Below are 20,158 nucleotides of genomic sequence, written 5' to 3' on the forward strand. Positions count from 1 at the left end.
CTCAAAAAGTAGCACTGGGACCCTCATTTTTTTTTTTTTATTTTTTTTTTTTTTAAATATATTTGTTTATAATATGATGCTCTATGATCATGCAGAGTTTATGAAAATTCTCTCGGCTAGTTTAAACTTTCCTTTTTGGCATATATAAAAACCCACAGAAAGGTCTTTAATAATGGTTAATTTTCTAAAGTTAAAATCAAATGTAACTATGTATTTGTCGTAGATGTATTCTTTAAGACGGTATTGTTAAATAGACTGATTACGTTATGGGCATTATGAAAATATACCTGACTGTGATATAGTATGCCCTTTATGTTCAAAAGCTATAAAATGTTAAGCACATGTACTTTCCTATTTAGAAGAAACAAGGTAATTGTTTTGAACACACTAACATTGTAAACAGTATTTTTGGATACTCAGCGAGATTGATAAACCTGTTATCATTATTACCCATTTGCAAATGTAGAAATGATTAGACTAGTAGCAAAAGCCTGTTGAAATATCTTAAAAATTCCTTTTTCAGTACATGTATTGTTTTTAACCGCACTTTATGTGTACAGTGTTTTAGTGATCAGAAGAAATAGTATGACATTTCATTTTGCAGTTGTAAAGATAAAGAATTAGACTAAGAGAACAGTACAACCTCTCCAGAGTGGCCCTCTCTTTAGCAAAAACCTCTGTAAAGTAACATCATCAAAATTTCCCAAAGCTGAAATATACTATCAAATTTACCTCTCTAGAACAACAACCTTTACATAACAGTCAACTTTTGTATCTCTCAAAGGGTGTTTCTCTACAGAGGTTGCACTGTATGTACAATATTTAATGACAAGTTTATTTTTGAATTTATTTGTTGTCTCTTTTATGTACGTCTCCCACTACACAGTGGTGTAGGAGACGTATTGATTTACTCCTGTCTGTGTGTCATAAAGCTTGTTCACACTCTTTGTCGAACATTTCTCATCCGATCTTCACCGAACTTGAACAAAATGTGTTTGCCAATAAGTGCCCAGCCATGTTCGATAACTAGCCAAATCGGCCCAGGCAATTCGGAATTAAGGCCCTTAATTTACCAAAAAAACACTCAGATTTCTTGCGCGTTGTTGACACCAAAAGGACACCTATACTACTTTTATAAGGACACCTATGACTTTACCTCACCTGAGTGAAAGGCTCAAGGTGAGCTTTTGTGACCACTCGTCGTCTGTAGTTTGTCAACAATTTGTATAAAAAACTTCTTCTTCAAAACAACGTACACTGGGCAGAATTACACCAAACTTCAAAGGAATGATCCTTTGATGGCCGCCCTTTCAAAATTGCCCAAAAAATTGAAACCCATCAGAACTCTGGTTGCCATGGCAACCGAAAGGAAAAACTTTGAATATATTTCTTAATATTTTAGGTTGTCAAGTTGACATTTGAAACATGTTTGCAAAACTTGGATAAGGTTTCAACGCTTACTTACATTTGACTTTCTTAACTGATCTCTTACACTTGTCAGTGAAGCTCACATTACTCAGGTGAGTGATCCAGGGTCACCATGACCCTCTTGTAAAAAGATATCACCTTTAACTACTTTTTAATCCCCCGCCGTGGCGGAGGGATTATAGGAATGGTCTGTGCAGAACCCATGAGTCAGCTATGCCGGCTCAAGGTCAAGGTCACAACTCAAGGTCAAAGGTTTGAGCCTTCCATTTTGTGTCCGCTCTATATCTCTTAAACCCCTTGAAGGAATTTTATAAAACTTGGGTCAAATGATCACCTCATCAAGACGATGTGCAGAACCCATGAGTCAGTCATGCCGGTTCAAGGTAAAGGTCACAACTTGGGGTCAAAGGTTTGAACCTTCCATTTTGTGTCCGCTCTATATCTCCTAAACCCCTTGAAGGATTTTCATCAAACTTGGGCCAAACGATCACCTCATCAAGGCGATGTGCAGAACTTATGAGTCAGCCATGTCAGCTCAAGGTCAAGGTCACAACTGAAGGTCAAAGGTTTGAGCCTTCCATTTCGTGTCCACTCTATATCTCCTAAACCCCTTGAAGGAATTTTATAAAACATGGGTCAAATGATTACCTCATCAAGACGATGTGCAGAAATTATGAGTCAGCCATGCCAGCTCAAGGTCACAACTAAGGGTCAAAGGTTTGAGCCTTCCATTTGGTGTCCACTCTGTATCTCCTTAACCCCTTGAAGGATTTTCATCAAACTTTGGTCAAATGATCACCTCATCAAGAACTCATAAGTCAGCCATGTCAACTCAAGGTCAAGGTCACAACTGAAGGTCAAAGGTTTCAGCTCTGTATCTCCTAAACCCCTTGAAGGATTTTCATGAAACTTTGGTCAAATGATCACCTCATCAAGACGTTGTGCAGAATTCATGAGTCAGCCGTGTCAGTTCAAGGTCAAGGTCACAGCTAAAATCAAAGGTTTTACCCTTTCACTATCCATAGCAGTGGCGGGGGATTTAGCTGTCTTTCAGACTGCCTTGTATAAGTAGTATAGGGGTACTTTTAGTGACAAAAAATGCACATACGCTCTAGTAGTATAGGTGTCCTTTTGAAGTCTTTTATGTGCTCTAAGTAACCAATATACATGTATATATACTGACTTACTATCTAGATGATTAGGCAGTTGTGGGACACATACCCTTTTCTCAAAAGCAGCTCTAGTTCTATTCCGAGTATGACTATGTACAGAGCTGTATTTTATTTCTGTTTTTTGCCAATTGTATTGTACATAAATGAGACTAATAAAGTGAAAAACTACAATTAAATAGATTTATTTCATGTATTTTTTAAATAGTCTTTAAAGGGAATTCCTATAGTTTTGTATGCAGAGAACATGGGGAATTACAAGGCTAACTCCATTTTCATTCAACGTTTGGACTATTTATTAAGTATTATAGTTTTGTATGTACATCTTTCTGTGCAGCCGACACTATCTATGGAAAATTGAAGTGAAGTCAACATTTGTTGAAACTTTTGACAGACAGTCTAAAGTATGATATGAGCTGTGCCATGGGAAAACCAACATAGTGACCTTACATGTCAAGCATAGATCTGTCATGTGATTTTAGCAAATAAAATGCAAAGAAACTAAGGAAAATAGCTCTACAGAGCAAAAAAAACTAAGAACTATTTCTCTCCGCCATTATGCTACTACCTTTTTTTGCGCCATTTTTCTATGCTACTACCTTTTTTGGCGCCATTTTCTGCCTATTGCAATTAGAGAATCTGTTAGCGAACAGCATGGATCCTGACCAGACTGCCGGGATTGGCAGGCTGTTGGTCGCAATGCCATTATGTTGGTTTTCTCATTGCGCAGCTCATATATCATGAATAAAGTAACAATTTTTAATAAGTTTTATCAGTGATCAAATGTTGATACCTGTTTATGCTGTATTGACATGTATCATGCCTGACAAGTATCATGCAGCTTGCCATTTCTGTCTGTGTTTAGACATTCCATTTTATTAGATAGACTATTTGAAGAATAGTCTAGCTATTCTACTTACCCTGGCCTCAGTGTCGGCATCAAACACCTGGGTTAAGTTTTTGCATGCAAGTACATACAGCTATCATTTAAAGGCATATAGCTTTGAAACTTATTTTTTCTAGGTCAATTACCAACCTCACTGGGTCAAGTTCCAGAACTCTGACATGTATTTTGAGCAAATTGTGCCCCCTTTTGGACTTAGAAAAATCTGGTTAAAGTTTTACATGCAAGCTACTATCTCCAAAACTAATGCAGATATTGATTTGAAATTTCACGTGTCTTCGGGGTTATAAAACAAATTGATGGCACCAAGTCCCATAACTCTGACCTTCATTTTGGTTTGTGGTATTTTTCGTCCGAACAGGTGTGGTATTCAAGTGGTCTTAACTTACAATTTAGCCTGGTTACTCATACATTTTTGTCCATTTTTGTGTTCACAGTACAATTACTGGTACCTATATACAAGGAAAACAGGGAAAATCTATGTATTACAATTAGTAAGCAAAATCTTTACTGTTTCCTAACATATTTATTCCTCTCAATTTATATATTATAAATTTATAATGATAATAATGTTTTATTGATGAAATACAAAAATGTGAAGTAAATCATAAATACATGGCATCGCATTCTGTTTAGGTAGTTCTGCACTTCAGGACCGGAAATTTTTTCTACAATGTAGAATTTGATTAAACTCTGATTTTTCAAAACTTCGGAATATTCTAAGAAAATTCAGAAAATAAAAAAGATAGGGTTGTGTGCTTGATTTTTTGCTAGACTGATTTGAAAAATTTCGACCTAACGCAAGTTTTCATAATGGGAGTCTATGGGAAAAACGCAATTTTCAAAACATTTTCGCAAATAGAAATATTTCTGCAATGTAGATTTTAATGAAACTTCTCAGAGTCATAAACAGACATATGGCCTATAATACGACGAAATAAAATGTATAGGTCCATGTGCTTATTTTTGAGATATTTGGCTATGATTAAAGTGAACTGCCTATTTCAAGCTAATTTTAAGACATTATTTTAGATTATTTAACGTGTAAGATGTTTTAATATCATATTTTAACTTTAGAAAGATAGTAACAGTGCCATTTTAATATATTTATTCACAGGTTGTCCTTAATTCATAAAATGATTTTTGTTTCCGTACGCCGAATCAGGGCATTATTCTACGTTTTCCAGATAAGTGACGTTATGCAATCACTTCCGGTTTTTCAAACGTGCAGAAACACATTAAGTGACATATCATAACAGTGACAACAATGTGAGTTAGCAGTACATTGCAATAGAAATAATCCATCATATGAATAAGTGATCCTTAAGAATATTAAAAGATGCTGATTATTTCATCAGTTTTACAATAAAATTTTATAGCAACTAAAGCAAAGGTTTAAAACTTAACAATAATGAGTTTTCTACAAAGACATCCATGTACACAGCTAGTCACTTCTGGACATGCATATAAATAATTTCACTTCCTCTTGATACAACATGTATATGTACAGGCTACATTCTTGTACAATTAATAATTAGGCTGAGCTACAGTGCCTTCCACGTCACTTAATTCTACAACTGTAATGGGAGTCGGTACTGTTCTGTTCAAGCAAAACAGAAATACCATTGAAGGTTCTTCAAACATTGAACTGAGTGCTATTTGAACATTGCACTTCATGAGTTCCAGGATTCCAAAGCTGAATGATGTACACATCTCACCAACAGTTTCCACGTTGATTCTGAAGACATAAATAAATTATACTGTCAAACTGAAATCACACCTACTTATGAAGTGCTTTAATATCTTTTTTTGGCCACCCAATGGGGAGGCATATTAGTTGGGCTGCCTGTCATTCAATCTGTCAGAATGTTTAATTAACAAATAATCAAGGCCTTCGAGTGGTTTATCGTCTAATATACCACGGTCAGAGTTCAGATGCGTAGGAATTGAACCAAGAGGGCGCTAGCCTGAGTGGTCAAATACTGAAGCATAACGATGAACTGTGGTAAATTAAAGATAAATCACAACAAGGCCTTGATTGTTTTCATTCTGACATGCTCACTGACCATGACTGACGTATTTAAATAAATATTTTGCTGGAACTAATTTACCGGAGAAGTAATGTATCGGACATCATGTGGCAATTTGACGTCATAATGCTTCCTTACCAGTCTGCGCGTCAACTGTTGTTTATCACAGAATATACAGAACTTTATTTCCTTCTTTTTTGACTGTAAATAAAATCGAGCCATGTTAGAATTTACTATTGATCAATGCAGAACCTTTATGCATACACGCGTCAAACTTCATATGATGATTACCTAGGGTAAAATTTCTGTAAAGTTTCATCAAAATCCATTCAGTGATTTTGGCATATGTTATTTAAAAAATCACAGAAGGAAAATGACCATGCCCATGCCCTCTGGCGGCCATGCTTTTTGAAAAATCTGAAATTCATTAACAACATTTGTATAAGGTCACACAAGGACATTGTGAGTGGAATAAATATTAAATTAGGCAAATATTAGGGAAATGTTATCAATTGGTATAAATACTGACACAATGACCAACATCTGCAAAACAATATACACCTTCTCAACTTTAACCAACGGCGCTGACAACGCCGAGGCGAGTGCAATAGCTCTACTTTTTCTTCTGTAGTCGGGCTAAAACAATAACAGTGTGAGTCAATTACTGTTGGGTAATGCATCATTTATAACTGCATGTGTAAAGTTCAATACATACTTGACAGTTGGACTTGAAGTTCTTTGAAATCAACTACACAAGCCTCTCATTGACATTACAAACATTAATTGACCTATGCAGTGATTTAAGAAATAATTTATAGCAAAAGAGTGGTTTAACAATATTTATGCACGTTGGGTGGTTATACTTCTGGCGTAATAATTTCACGAGGGCGCATCCCGAGTGAAATTATTTAAACGACGTATTACCACCCGAGTGTATAAATAGTGTTAAAGCATGCTTGTGCTATAAATTAGTCCGATTCTAATATGCCCTAAATCTCAAACACTAGATAAAATATAGAAGCGCTATTTCTTGGTCGCAACAAAAACTTTGACGTCACCGCACGTTAACGTGACGTCATTATAGCGTAAGAGTGTTTTTAACAGAGACAAGCATATTAGAATTTTTCTTTTTGGAATTTATTCTGATAAATTACAAGTGTAAACATTTACCTGAGTGTACCAATATCTCATTATTATCTGTGTTTAAACATGTTATAAACCAACACACTGGACGGTTAGTCTCCTCAAATGATTCCCTCAAGAGGTTTATATTGAACTGTATGAACAACTTCCTACAATCATAAATTTTATATCATCATAAAAAACAAATCATAGATTTCACATGGATCGATATAATATAATTGAGCCTTGCCATGAGATAATCAAAACAGTGGCTTTATGACCACCGCGCAGTCTGGTCAGGATCCATGCTGTTCGCTAACAGTTTATCTAATTGCAATAGGCTTTGAAAGCGAACAGCATGGATCCTGACCAGACTGTAAAGCCACTGTGTTGATTTTCTCATGGCGCGGCTCATATAATTGGACACATACCAAAATATTTTACAAGTTAACCAGTCATGAAGGGTCTCAATATTGAACATTTGTCTCATGTAAATCAGTATCTCTCAAATATACATCCTGTAAAAACCATTAATGGTGTCATATGAGAAGGCGTAGTAGACACCCTAGTGGTGCATAAACCAAAAAAGCTTGATTCAGTGGCCAGCACCTTACCAAATAGGCCTGTCCGTACTATATCATTATCATGGTTACAATTAAAATAAGATGGGTAATAATTTTTATAAAGTTCTTACTCTAAACAAAACAGACACACAGCACATATTACTCTCTACATATATAATGAAATCATTGGTGCACAATGCATCTTTAAATATTTACAGTGAATATGATTTTATTACCTGAACCTGCATTACTGTCACCAGGTCTGTCTCTTGAGTGTAGTTTTTACATCATTAGCATTTACAAATTAAACCATTTTCTTCTGCTTCTTTGAACTAAGACATACAGCAGTCTGAAGTAGTTCAAGACTCATCATTGCAATTTAAAAAAAAAGAAAAAAAGACATCATATCATTCATCTTTCAACAATTGTAAGTAGATAAATTGCTTGTTCTTAGTATCATAATCCATTATTTATAAAATACCTTTAAAAAAAAGAAATTACATATATACCAGGTGTTATCCTGTTACTTGAACGTCAATTGCTGCATTTAAAAAAGAGGTATTTTCAAAGCTTGGCAGTCACTTGGTCATGTTGGTCACCTGGTTATTTTACCAGATTCAGTCTGAAAAAAGAATAATGATATTTTTATTAATTCTTTATAATAATGTTATCATTTGCAGAAAGAACCAACTAAGTCTGAAAATGAATTTTAACTCAAATTCTAATACGCTTGTCTCTGTTAAAACACTCGTGCTGGAATGACGTCACGTTAACATGCGATTATGTCAAAGTTCTTATTGCGATCAAGAAAAAGCGATTCTATAATTTATCTATTGTTTGAGATTAAGGGCATATAAGAATCGAAATAATTTATAGCAAAAGTGTGCTTTAACAGTATTTATACACTTGGGTGATAATACGTCGTTCAAATAATTTCACTTGGGATGCGCCCTCGTGAAATTATTACACCCAGCTTATAACCACCCATCGTGCATAAATAGTGATAAAGCACTCTTTTTGCTATAAATTATTTCTTAAATTCATTCTGTATTAGTGGCATTATGCGCATCTTACTGCACATAGTGCGTTTTTGGTGAATGTTGTATAAAAGCAATTTTCGGTTGCTGTGCATTTAAATGTGTTAAATTTACAATAATGCCGCGTAAATGTTTGAAGTTGATGCTTTAGAAATAAAGAAATCAGACTAATAAAATAATAGTTCTTTTCTTCCATCTTCTACGCAGTGATCTCCCTTACCTATAGGTAGAGATTTCTCCAGTTGAAAGGAAACAACTCCTGCATGCAGTTTGACAATTCTTAAAAAGACTGCCCCAGTCAAAATAAGAAAAGTCATACAAAAAATGTATTTGGAAATTTATTATTTCGTACTGGTAACAGGAAGAGTTTGGTATATTGGGTTAAAAGCTATAATTCCATCCACCATTTTTACACACACATCTATTTCAGCTGAATTTTGACTTGAAAAAATGCCCATAATTCCACTTTAACCTGTTTACATACTTTCGTTAACGGGTATGACTGAATAGCAAAATCTTGTAGATTTCGCGAAATCTAATCAAATTAGCGAAATCTAGACTTAAAATGTAAACTAATGAATAATTTTAAAAATCCTTTTAAGCTTTTATTAAAAATATAAATCTACACGTGCATGTCAATTTTCAAGAAAATATACTTATATTTAGGGTGGTTTTGAAGGGAAAAATTATACGGGTCTTGATTTCGCCCAATTGTACATGCGCGGAAATCTCAAGTGACAGGTAAAATCAAGACATAAAATTTAAAGTGATGAAGTTTCTTTTTAAATCTTTTTAGGCATTTATTAAGAATATATTTTTTAGTTTGCATGTCAATTTTCAAGAAAAAATATTTATATATAAGGAGGTTTTGAAACGAAAAACGTATACGGGTGTTGATTTCGCCAGATTTTATATGCGAAGAAATCTCAAGTGACAGGCAAAATCAAGACATAAAATCTAAAGTGATGAACACTTTTTAAAATCCTTTTAAGCTTTCATTAAGAATATATTTCTACGTGTGCATGTCAATTTTCAAGAAAAAATATTTATACTAAGTATTAATTAGAAACGAAAAATATATACAGATGTTGATTTTGCCAGATGGTCAGTGACATGCAAAATCAAGTCATAAAATTTAAAGTAATAAATAATTTTTAAAATCCTTTTAAACTTTTATCAGGAATTTAGATATACGTTTGCATGTCAATTTTCAAGAAAAAATATTTATATTTAGGGTGGTTTTGAAGCGAAAAACGTATACGGGTCTTGATTTCGCCCGATTCTACATGCGCGGAAATCTCAAGTGACAGGTAAAATCAAGACATAAAATTTAAAGTGATGGATATTGTTTTGAAAATCCTTTTAAGCTTTTATCAAATATATATTTCTACGCGTGCATGTCAATTTTCAAGAAAAAAATATTAATATTTAGTAAGATTAATAAACGAAAAACTTATACGGATGTTGATTTCGCCAGATTTTATACCAAATCTTAAAATTTTAAGGAATGAATATTTTTAAAAAATCCTTTTGAGCTTTTATTAGGAATATATTTCTACGTGTCCATTTTAAGTTTCAAGAGAAAAGAATAATATTAAGTATGGGTTTGAAAAGAAAGCGTATGCGGGCCTTGAATTCGACTGATTTTGTATGCGCAGAAATCTCAAGTGTCAGGCAAAATCAAGACATATAATCTAAAGTAATGAATATTTAAAAAAATCCTTTTGAGCTTTTATTAGGAAAATATTTTTACCTGTCCATGTCAAAATTCAAGAAAAAAAAATATTTATATTTAGTAAGGTTTTGAAAAGAAAATCCTACGCGAATGATGATTTCGTCCTATTCTGCGCGGAAGCAAAATCAAATCGTAAAATTAAAAGTTTGTCGTATTCATTAAAATCGTGTTGAGCCGTTATTGAGAATATAATTCCACATTTATATGTCGAAAAATAATATTGTTTTGAAAAAAAAAACGTATACGGGTGTATCTTGATGCATTTTTCCGATATTAAATCTAAGTTGGGTTTTAAAGTTATTACTTATTTTCATAATAAACCGGCAATACAATGATTAAGGAAGGTGTGAAAATAATTGGACCGTGTTGCTGTGGGACTGTGTTACATGCACGTGTCATAGTTATCAATCATCATCTAAATTGTTTAATACATGAAAGAAATTGTATTCAACAATAATTGGAGAAAGAACGCATATATGAATGAAATTAAGAAAATGCGCCATATCCTAAACATATAACTTCAATTTAATTCTGTACACTGTGTACCTCGAATCAAACCGGCACTGAGAGACATTATTTATTTCATTGTAATTTTTTCGAAAGACAAAGAGAAATTTTCATGCAAAACTCAGCATTTTCCCAAAGACGCGACCTTACTCTGAAATCGCTATTAGGATCGAAGAACGCTTTAGTCTTAAAACATTTAGTAAAACTCCTTGACGTTATTATGAAACAGTTCAAGAGATAATCCCAACGCCTCCTTTCTACTTTTTTTACATTCTTTATGTTCAAAAGATGTCACTTACATGTACATATTTATCCGTAACTCGCATTATGTTATTTACATTTTTGCTCTATTTTATGAATGACATTCCTTTCAGTTGTGAAAAGACAAACACGAAATCCTCGTTATCCACGTGCAGAACTAATTAATTCTCCTAACCGCTTAAAACAAATATCTCACATATTATCCATGTAAATATAACAGAACTGTTACAGTTATAATTATTTTATATTTGAAAAATGTTTACAGCTTTTCCATAGAATATTTTCATTTATATATATAATATACACTTTTAAATAATATAAAGGTACTACTTTTCTCGGCGAATTGACTGTGAGTTTCGGTTATATTACAGGCGCGTATATATCGCACCCCTATACTAAATGTCCACCCCCCCCCCCCCCCCCCACGATATATATATTTAAATATCTTCTTGTTGAAATTGATTTTAGTATTATATACAAGAGTTTCTAACTATTTATTAGTAAATGAACCCCTGCTCTCCATTTACTTGATGAATACTTAATATTGCAAACGAATTTCAAGTCTCCTATGTAAATGTCTATTGATGTTGTTACTATTAATTTTGTTAACAGTACTTCTTGTGCCGGAACCATTCTATTGTTCATGTTAACCTTTACTATGATATATATCCATGTTGTATTGTAAAATGCCTGGATGAAATAAAAGAATATGTTCTGTTCTGTTCTGTTCTGTTCTGTTCTTAGAAAGACGTTTTCATATGGAAAATGTGTTAACGAAAAATAAATAGCAAATCTAAATAATTACTGTTTGTTACATGTAATACTCTAATAATTGTCGGATGATATGGCACAATTTTGACCGAATGATTACCTGCTGCAATTCGCACCTCCTCAAACGTGTGAGAAAACCACCTTTGATTAAATTATCGTTTATCCCCGCTTAACTAATTGGATTAAATTTAATTTGATTAACTAATCAGCTGTATGTGCCGACCAGTGTGACGACCGTTGTATCTTCTGTGAGGTAAGATTAGTTGTTGTGTATATTGTGTTGAAAATATTTAACTTACAGAAATCAAATTTTTGTAGAAAATGATAACTCTGTATATCAACGGATTACAGTTCCGTGAAAATTGTTGGAACGGGCGTAAAACACAATCGCATTATCATGATAAGATTTTAATATCAAATCCAAGTGATATTTAAATATTAGTGTACTGATTATACACTCATAGACTTTTAAAATCGGTCACGACTATAACTGCGATATTTTTAATAATATTTAAATTACACGACTGAAATTTCATACCTTAAGATTTTAAGATTTGATTTTGCCTCTCAGTTGAGATTTCAGCGCATATAAAATCTGGCGAAATCAACATCCGTATAAGTTTTTCGTTTATTAATCATACTAAATATAAATATTTTTTCCTGAAAATTGATATGCACACGTAGAAATATATTCTTGATAAAAGCTTAAAAGGATTTTCAAAAAATATCCCTCACTTTAAATTTAATGTCTTGATTTTACCCGTCACTTGAGATTTCCGCGCATGTAGAATCGGGCGAAATCAAAACGTTTTTCGCTTCAAAACCACCCTAAATATAAATATTTTTTCTTGAAAATTGACATGCAAACGTATATTTGTATTCCCGATAAAAGCTTAAAAGGATTTTTAAAAATTATTCATCACTTTAAATTTTATGACTTGATTTTGCATGTCACTGACCATCTGGCAAAATCAACACTCGTATATATTTTTCGTTTCTAATTAATACTAAGTATAAATATTTTTTCTTGAAAATTGACATGCACATGTAAAAGATATTCTTAATAAAAGCTTAAAAGGATTTTAAAAAGTACTCATCACTTTAGATTTTATGTCTTGATTTTGCCTGTCACTTGAGATTTCTTCGCATATAAAATCTGGCGAAATCAACACCCGTATACGTTTTTTCGTTTTAAAACCAAACTATATATAAATATTTTTTCTTGAAAATTAACATGCACACTAAGAAATATATTCTGAATAAAAGCTTAAAAGGATATTTTTTTTTAAAAAAATCATCACTTTAAATTTCATGTCTTGATTTCGCCTGTCACTTGAAATTTCTGCGCATATAGAATCTGGCGAAATCAACACCCGTATACGTTTTTCGTTTCAAAACCACCTTATATATATTTTTTTTTCTTGAAAATTGACATGCAAACTTAGAAATATATTCTTAATAAAAGCCTAGAAAGATTTAAAAAGAAAATTCATCACTTTAAATTTTATGTCTTGATTTTACCTGTCACTTGAGATTTCCATGCATGTAGAATCGGGCGAAATCTAGACCCGTATAAGTTTTTCGCTTCAAAACCACCCTAAATATAAATATTTTTTTCTTGAAAATTGACATGAACACGTAGATTTATACTTTTAATAAAAGCTTAAAAGGATTTTTAAAAATATTCATTAGTTTACATTTTATGTCTAGATTTCGCTAATTTGATTAGATTTCGCGAAATCTACTAGATTTCGCTATTCAGTCATACCGTTCGTTAACACATGTATCAAACTATAGTGTCAAATGTAACATCAGTAACTTTAATAACAGTTCATCACAGAGTGATGTTATAACAAACAATAGATAGTAGAGCTATATTAGGTATCTACAAATGAAAATCAACAAAAAAAAAAGACTGCGCAATAAACAATCTCAAAAATTAAGTAATGATTTTATATAGTGCTGAATTACATGAATCAATAAACATTATATCTACATACCGTTTATATCCATTTCTTGTTACCCACTATCCATCGACTAATGATCAAGGACGACTGTTCAACGCAATAACTCTGTGGTAATGAGGCATTCTCAGGGAATCCGACATTGGGTACCTATCCGAATTGCATCACGAAGTTGAAAAAAACACAGTCCTTTATATCACAATAATCTGTTTCCAGTGCATATGGACGACCATTTTCCAGTTTAGTGGTTGTGTTTTATCCAAATTATCCATTCATAATTGAGAAAAATTCATTAAAAGTATAAATATACAGTTGTTCTTTATGTTATTGTTGTTGTTGTTCTAGTTCGCTATCGTGTAGCTGTTAACTCTAGTGCGAATGTGTTGCCACATCATTGTCATCCTTGGTACTTTTTAAACTCGTGCTTAAACTCATTTGCTTATTTGATTATATGTCAATATTGGGAAGAAGTTTATTCCGATTCGCTGCTGAAGCGACCAGAATTTTGAATATATTGGCTGAAAACTTCTATTAATTCTCTCCTTGCCTCAACCCTGATATCAGCCAGTTCTCCTACTAGGGTGGCCATTGATATATTTCCACAACTAATATTTTCTCTATATAGTATTGTCTCTATGTCCCGTTCAAGTGTCTCTCTTTGTTTTGTGAATCTGGCACAACTGAATATGTAATGTTGTGCTGTTTCTGGAACTTTGCATTGGCAGCACATTGCTGATTTTGTTGAATCAATTTTTGACCAGTGTGCATTTAATCTTGTGTGTCCACTTAATAGCTGATTGATCATACAAAAAGTTTCCCTGTTTTCCTCTCCCACCAAAGACCTAACTCCTGCTTGCTGATAAACTTCTTGAATATTTTCAACATTTTCTGACAGGCTGTATTTGTTGTTCCATTTTTCTTTTATTTTTTCTTTCATAATTTTGACAACTTCCCTTGCATCTCTCTTCTCTGTGTTCTCCTCAGTATCTGATGTACACATTTCAGATGCAGCTGCTTTTGCCTGAGAATCTGCCAATTCATTTCCTGTAAGTTCTTTATGGCCTGGGATCCAGCGAATTTCTATTTCATATTTTCTGTCTTGTAGGTTTGCCAAATATTTCTTGATTGTGATGATGTTTTCTATCATTTTTGTTGGTACTTCTTTACAGAACACTGATGTTATTGCTGCCTGACAGTCTGTAAATATATGTATCTTTTTAGCAGTTGGACTTGTTACTTCAGTCAAGAATTCCAGAGCAATTTCAATACCAACAATTTCCCCAGAAAAGTTATTTCCCCTTTTGCTCACTGACCTTTTTAATAAAACTGGGATAGAGTCATAGCCATTTAAGTATACTGCAGCTCCGGCTCCAGTTGGACCAGGGTTCCCAATGGCAGATCCATCTGTGAATGCTAATATGCAGTTATCTTTACATGTGCCTAAAATGTCTTTTATATTTGATACCTGCATATCCTTTGAGTTAATTCTTTATTACTTCCGTGAGCGTTCGTACAATCCCAACCGAGTTGTCTTTCTTCTAACGAATAGCATCTAATAAACGACAGCGCCGTAATTTACCGGGTTACTAACAATACAATGGCTCACCTGTCTTCCTGAAAAATCCAATATAAGATATTAAAATGCAGAAAATACAGCAAATATAGCCTGTCTTTTTACTGATATTTGTGAACTAAGAATTTTCTTAGAAAGATAAGGAAGGTGAGGTGCTTCCTTAGATTTAAGGACAAAAAATACATATCTTAAGATTTTACTTAAGATAAAAAAATTCTGAAATCACACTTAAAAAAAAATCTTAGATTTAAGGAAAAATAATCAAAACTTAAGGAAATTATATGAACTTAAGATTATTTCCAAATCTTAGATGCTACTGAAATACGGCCCCAGAAATGTTTTGCTGTATGTTAAAATTGATGTAATCACGTACACAGGAATCGTATTCCAAACACTTCACAATACATTGAATCTGTTTTCAAAATGTTTACTCAGTATAGCGAAAGACTGCGGAAAAGTAAGTATCTATGCTTTATAAGTTGCTGGGATCTCATAACTAGAAAATATAGGTATAAGTTGCAGTTTTATTTCATTAGTAAAACAAAGTGGAGAAAAACTATTGATAACTTCGTTCGAATAATATAAGCATACAGTAAATGTACTAGCTGAATGTTTAGCTTTTCAGATACGAAATGCAACAGATTGCAGGAAAAACAGCGTCTTATACCATTTTGGAAGCATTTAGCTCCTGTTATTAAGACAGGTGGCTATTGAAAAAAAAAGTGAATTTAGGAAGTTTGTTGATTCGTTATTTAAACAAGTGGTTATTTATTACAGGCGACAGCTGAGGCAGGAGTTGTTGTATACCTCTATCGCAGTTCAATAGACTATATTGTTACGGTGCAAAAAGTCTCTCTGAATAACCGCAACCCTATGGCCTACAATTTGCTTCTAATTTTTTATTGTCTAAAAGTTAGATGGCGTTATGCCTGTGCGTATGTTCTTATGCTGAGGTACGTGACTCACTGCATTCACTTTGAGGCAGAGCCACCAATTACATTGTTATTATAAACTGTCCACTTGGAATGTTCCACTGACCAATACAAGTGGAAGGGGAAACCCTATTTCACAACCTCCTGCTGAGTAAATTTAGAATCAGTTGCGTTACGCCCCTGACACACCTCTATATGTGATAAAAGAGGCTTTTTCAAACATTCTCAAAATTGTTGTCGTGCAACATTCTGCTTCTCAATCCTCCAATCGTCATTACGTGCTCAAATCCTCAAATAACCAGAGATATAACTGAACGGAGGCTGGTATCGAGCGATGGGTTTGGTTGCACACTCTACAATAAAAGTTTTCATACCTATATTCAATTACGTATTTTTTCTGGCTATTTTATTCATATGTAATTTTTCGACAATATTAAAATGTTCATAATGTCTGTCATTTTTTTGAAAACAAATTATAGCTCAGGATCAAAAAGCGACGAAAAGTTCTTTTAAATTTTCTTTTTATATGTTCCAACAACAAAATTATTTGAAGTTGAATAAATCTTTATAATGAAATAGATATCAGCGTATAAATCATATCCATTTATTTGAACCTATCATATCTGAATGATTGATATAATATTATGATTCAATCCGTGATTATCAAACTTTAACACAATTCCATATATAATTGCTTTCATCTTAAACCAAACAATTGTATGATTGATATAATATTATTATTTGAACCTATCATAGATTTATAGACACTGATGGACCATGGCTAATTTTCGCGTATTTTGAACAATAATAAACTTTAGCACGAAGTTGTTGTAGCGTCATTAATGCCGCGTGAATATGTGGTATAATGATGATTTGATGAAATTTAATTGATGATTTAATAATTCTAGTTTAGATGCGTTTGAGTGTTTTATACAACCTACTGATGCTTTATTATAATTTTACGTCACAACCAGTTTCATCAAAATCTATTTGGCTCTTATTTCTGTGGTAACTCACATACCTAGTCTTTATACCAGCATGAATGTTCAGTTTTTGCTATGGGAAACTTATATCCTGTTCCTCATGTGCAGCATAAGATGAAACTTTGATTGTAGGGAAGTAATTTTTAAAACTCATATGTGATAAACCAGGAGTTCAATCAATAAACGTATTAAAAATACACCTGTAAATAGGAATGTCATGCGTTGTATCTGAGATATCCTTCGCAAAGAGACAAACCCGAAGCTCGAGGGAGACACAGAATCATCGTCATTTTAACCAAATATTCCTCTCTCCTTCCGCGTCTCTGTGTTAAGTGTTATGTACTATATAGTAATAACATTTCTAATTACATACAAAATCTTGATTACTTCTAGGATAGAGATAAATCCTGAGTGCAAAGGACAGTAAAGATGAATTAAATGTGCACTTCAAACTGAAATGTTAAGTTTTACCTGGGACTGTATTATCGAGAAAGCAGGCTAAAAATGTTCCAATGATGTTTGGATTCTTCAAGATCATTGGCAAAAGTCGATCTAATTTCTCTTGTCCTGAAAGGTTGAGAAAAATATGTACATCGATTTTTACAACATTCGAATGTTATTATACGCTATGAATGAATAGTAATTTTACAGTTGTAGCGTCTATTTGCTTCGGAATACACTGAAACTCGTGTAGTGTATGTTATTATGAAAATTACGGTACCTCCTTTTTTAACAGCCTCCATTTTTCAGCTGACAGCTAGCGTCGTTCACTTTACTGCTAGTTGCTTAGATATTACTGAAAATCATTCATCTATGTTTACCTCTTAGCAGTTTATCATAACACCAAGCAATGTTCCTACTATAACCACGTTAGCCCTCTAAGAACCGAATAAGGTAAAGTGATAAACAGCGCCGAAAATTTACCGTAAATTCCTATTGCAATGTAGGGTATACCAACAGTCAAGAACCTTTCTGCTGGCAATCTGATCATAGAATGTAGACCTAGATTTACACAAGAAAATTATACTTGTAACAACAATGTAGTAATCTGTAAGTACGACATAATTATGCATCCATTTGTTAATATTTTAAAAAATATCATTCACAGAATATGCAAAAGGTTGACCAAGAGACAACAATAGTCACTGGCTTTTTGAGTTTTCATTGCTTAAACTGAAAGAGATAGAAGCGAAACATTGTCAACACTAATTTAAGTTGTTATTTCACTACTTAAGCTTAGTCAATGTACTAAAATTTACTTATTAAATGTTTGAACAGAAGTAACACCATTCAAATTATTGCATTATATTAAAAAAGATGCATTTTATATGTCTAGATAAGTTTCAACGCGACCTCTTGCAAACACAATGCACGAGTTTTAAACCCACCGGCAATACTGGACCTTTAGGTCTTTATGATATATATGTGTGTACGTTTTTAACGTCTTTTCAACAACTTGTCAGTCACATAGATGACAGCATAATATATATATATATATATATATATATGTTTATAGGTTTGTTATTACAATAAATATGTACATTTACTCTTCATAAGAACAGTTGTAGAATTGGTTACGTACACTAACCTAGATAATGTCATATTGGTTAACAGTTAACAACTCAAAATTAAATAAAATGGCTTGTGTCACATGAAAATTAAACAGCATATAAAACATGTCTATTACTCCATAAAACAGTAGGGGCCAAGTGGTATATGTAGCTCATGGGTTCGAGCCTGATTCGGAGAGCTGAATTCCTTGTGTGAGGAAGCCATCACGCTATGTTGGCATACAGAAGGTCAGATGTTTTACCCAAGCTCAGATGTTTTACCCAAGCTCAGTTGTTTTACCCAAGTGCCCTCAAGTGATGATATAATGCTAAAAGGAACACCTTTAGTCTTCCTCTACCTTCAATGCTGGAAAGTCGCCATATGATCCTTAATTGTGTCGTTGCGCCGTTATACCCAAAACAGTTGTCAGTTTGCAAACGATTGCTTTTGTCTTTTCCTTCATTATGGTTTGTCCAACTACAAGCCAATTGTAATTTTGAACATACCTTTCCACAATGTGCGTCTCGGCTACCCGACCAAATGAATCCACTTGAAGAATTTAGACTACGTTGCACATAGAAATTTAAATGATTGAAGACGATGGTCGTAAAATGCCGAACTTGTGTAGCGGTTTCTATTTTCAATATGTCAATTTCATTTGCTAAGCTGTTTATTGATTAATTATCTCTGTCGCATGATTCGTCAAAAATGTTTTCAATTACATAGTCGATTTCTTTTCCTAAGTTAGTTAAAAGAATGCAAATGTTCTGTTCACTTTGATTAGTTGATGAGAAGAATTATCTCGCTTCATGCTGTTTCCACTTGCTTTAGGGAATAAGCTTGATACTATATACCCTCTCTTTGGTCAAGGGAAAAAATTGTTAATAGAATATAAATTGTTAATCTTAATCAGATCCGTGTTATTTCGGTACAATGGAAAAGTTATATACGGTATACCTAATATATGATACTGTGTGCATCTAATAGTACTCAAAAATATTTGTTTTGCCAAGAAAGGTTAAATCGCAATAAGAAACATTTTAATTCTGGAACATAGTACTTAACTGTAAAACTAACCGAGTATAGTCATTTCCTACTGTCATTTATACACTTCATACTAAAGCATCTGATAGGTTAGTCTAAAACAGTTTCTATTTTGGTTATATGTCATAGGGCATGACGGCGTTGTTCTGAATTAAATTGTTTTTAATCTTCTTAAATAAAATATAAACCATACTAAATTTTTTTATTGTAATTAAATCGAGTACACCCCTTTTAAGATTCAGTGTACGAGTGTAACAATTTCACCCAAATATGCTTTATTGAAAATTCATACATCTTTTCCATCCTGTAACCCTTTACTTGACATAATAAATTACCGTTTTCCTTGTCTATCCCGGTCCCCGACCTGAATTGTACTAACCTTTAATCTATGTCTTTGTATTGCAATAATTGAGAGCAAGTGTAAATGCTTCATTGCACTTGCCTCATACGCATTGATTTTACATTATAATAATAAATATTATCTAAGATAATTATTGCTTTGTTTCAGTGATTGTTCTGAGAAACAAATATTAAGTGATTCCAGGTGTGTAGCACCTAAAAACGAACACACATCTACCAATAAA

At 33.0% G+C, this 20,158-nt stretch overlaps 1 protein-coding gene and 1 long non-coding RNA gene across 2 annotated transcripts; both read right to left on the minus strand.

Annotated features, from left to right (window-relative positions):
* Positions 1-4,007: 4,007 nt before the first annotated feature.
* On the minus strand, positions 4,008-13,823 carry LOC123557570 (uncharacterized). Its single transcript, XR_008366138.1, has 5 exons — positions 13,528-13,823; positions 7,726-7,838; positions 7,453-7,565; positions 6,702-6,823; positions 4,008-5,239 (listed from the first exon to the last, which is right to left on the minus strand). It is a non-coding gene; the product is annotated as an uncharacterized LOC123557570 (long non-coding RNA).
* Positions 13,824-13,963: 140 nt separating this feature from the next.
* On the minus strand, positions 13,964-14,962 carry LOC123552970 (uncharacterized). Its single transcript, XM_045342720.2, has one exon. The coding sequence runs from the start codon at positions 14,960-14,962 to the stop codon at positions 13,964-13,966; it is 999 nt and encodes a 332-aa protein (XP_045198655.2).
* Positions 14,963-20,158: the final 5,196 nt, after the last annotated feature.

The sequence above is a fragment of the Mercenaria mercenaria genome, chromosome 11 (assembly GCF_021730395.1).
Source record: "Mercenaria mercenaria strain notata chromosome 11, MADL_Memer_1, whole genome shotgun sequence".
In the NCBI taxonomy this organism is placed as follows: domain Eukaryota; kingdom Metazoa; phylum Mollusca; class Bivalvia; order Venerida; family Veneridae; genus Mercenaria; species Mercenaria mercenaria.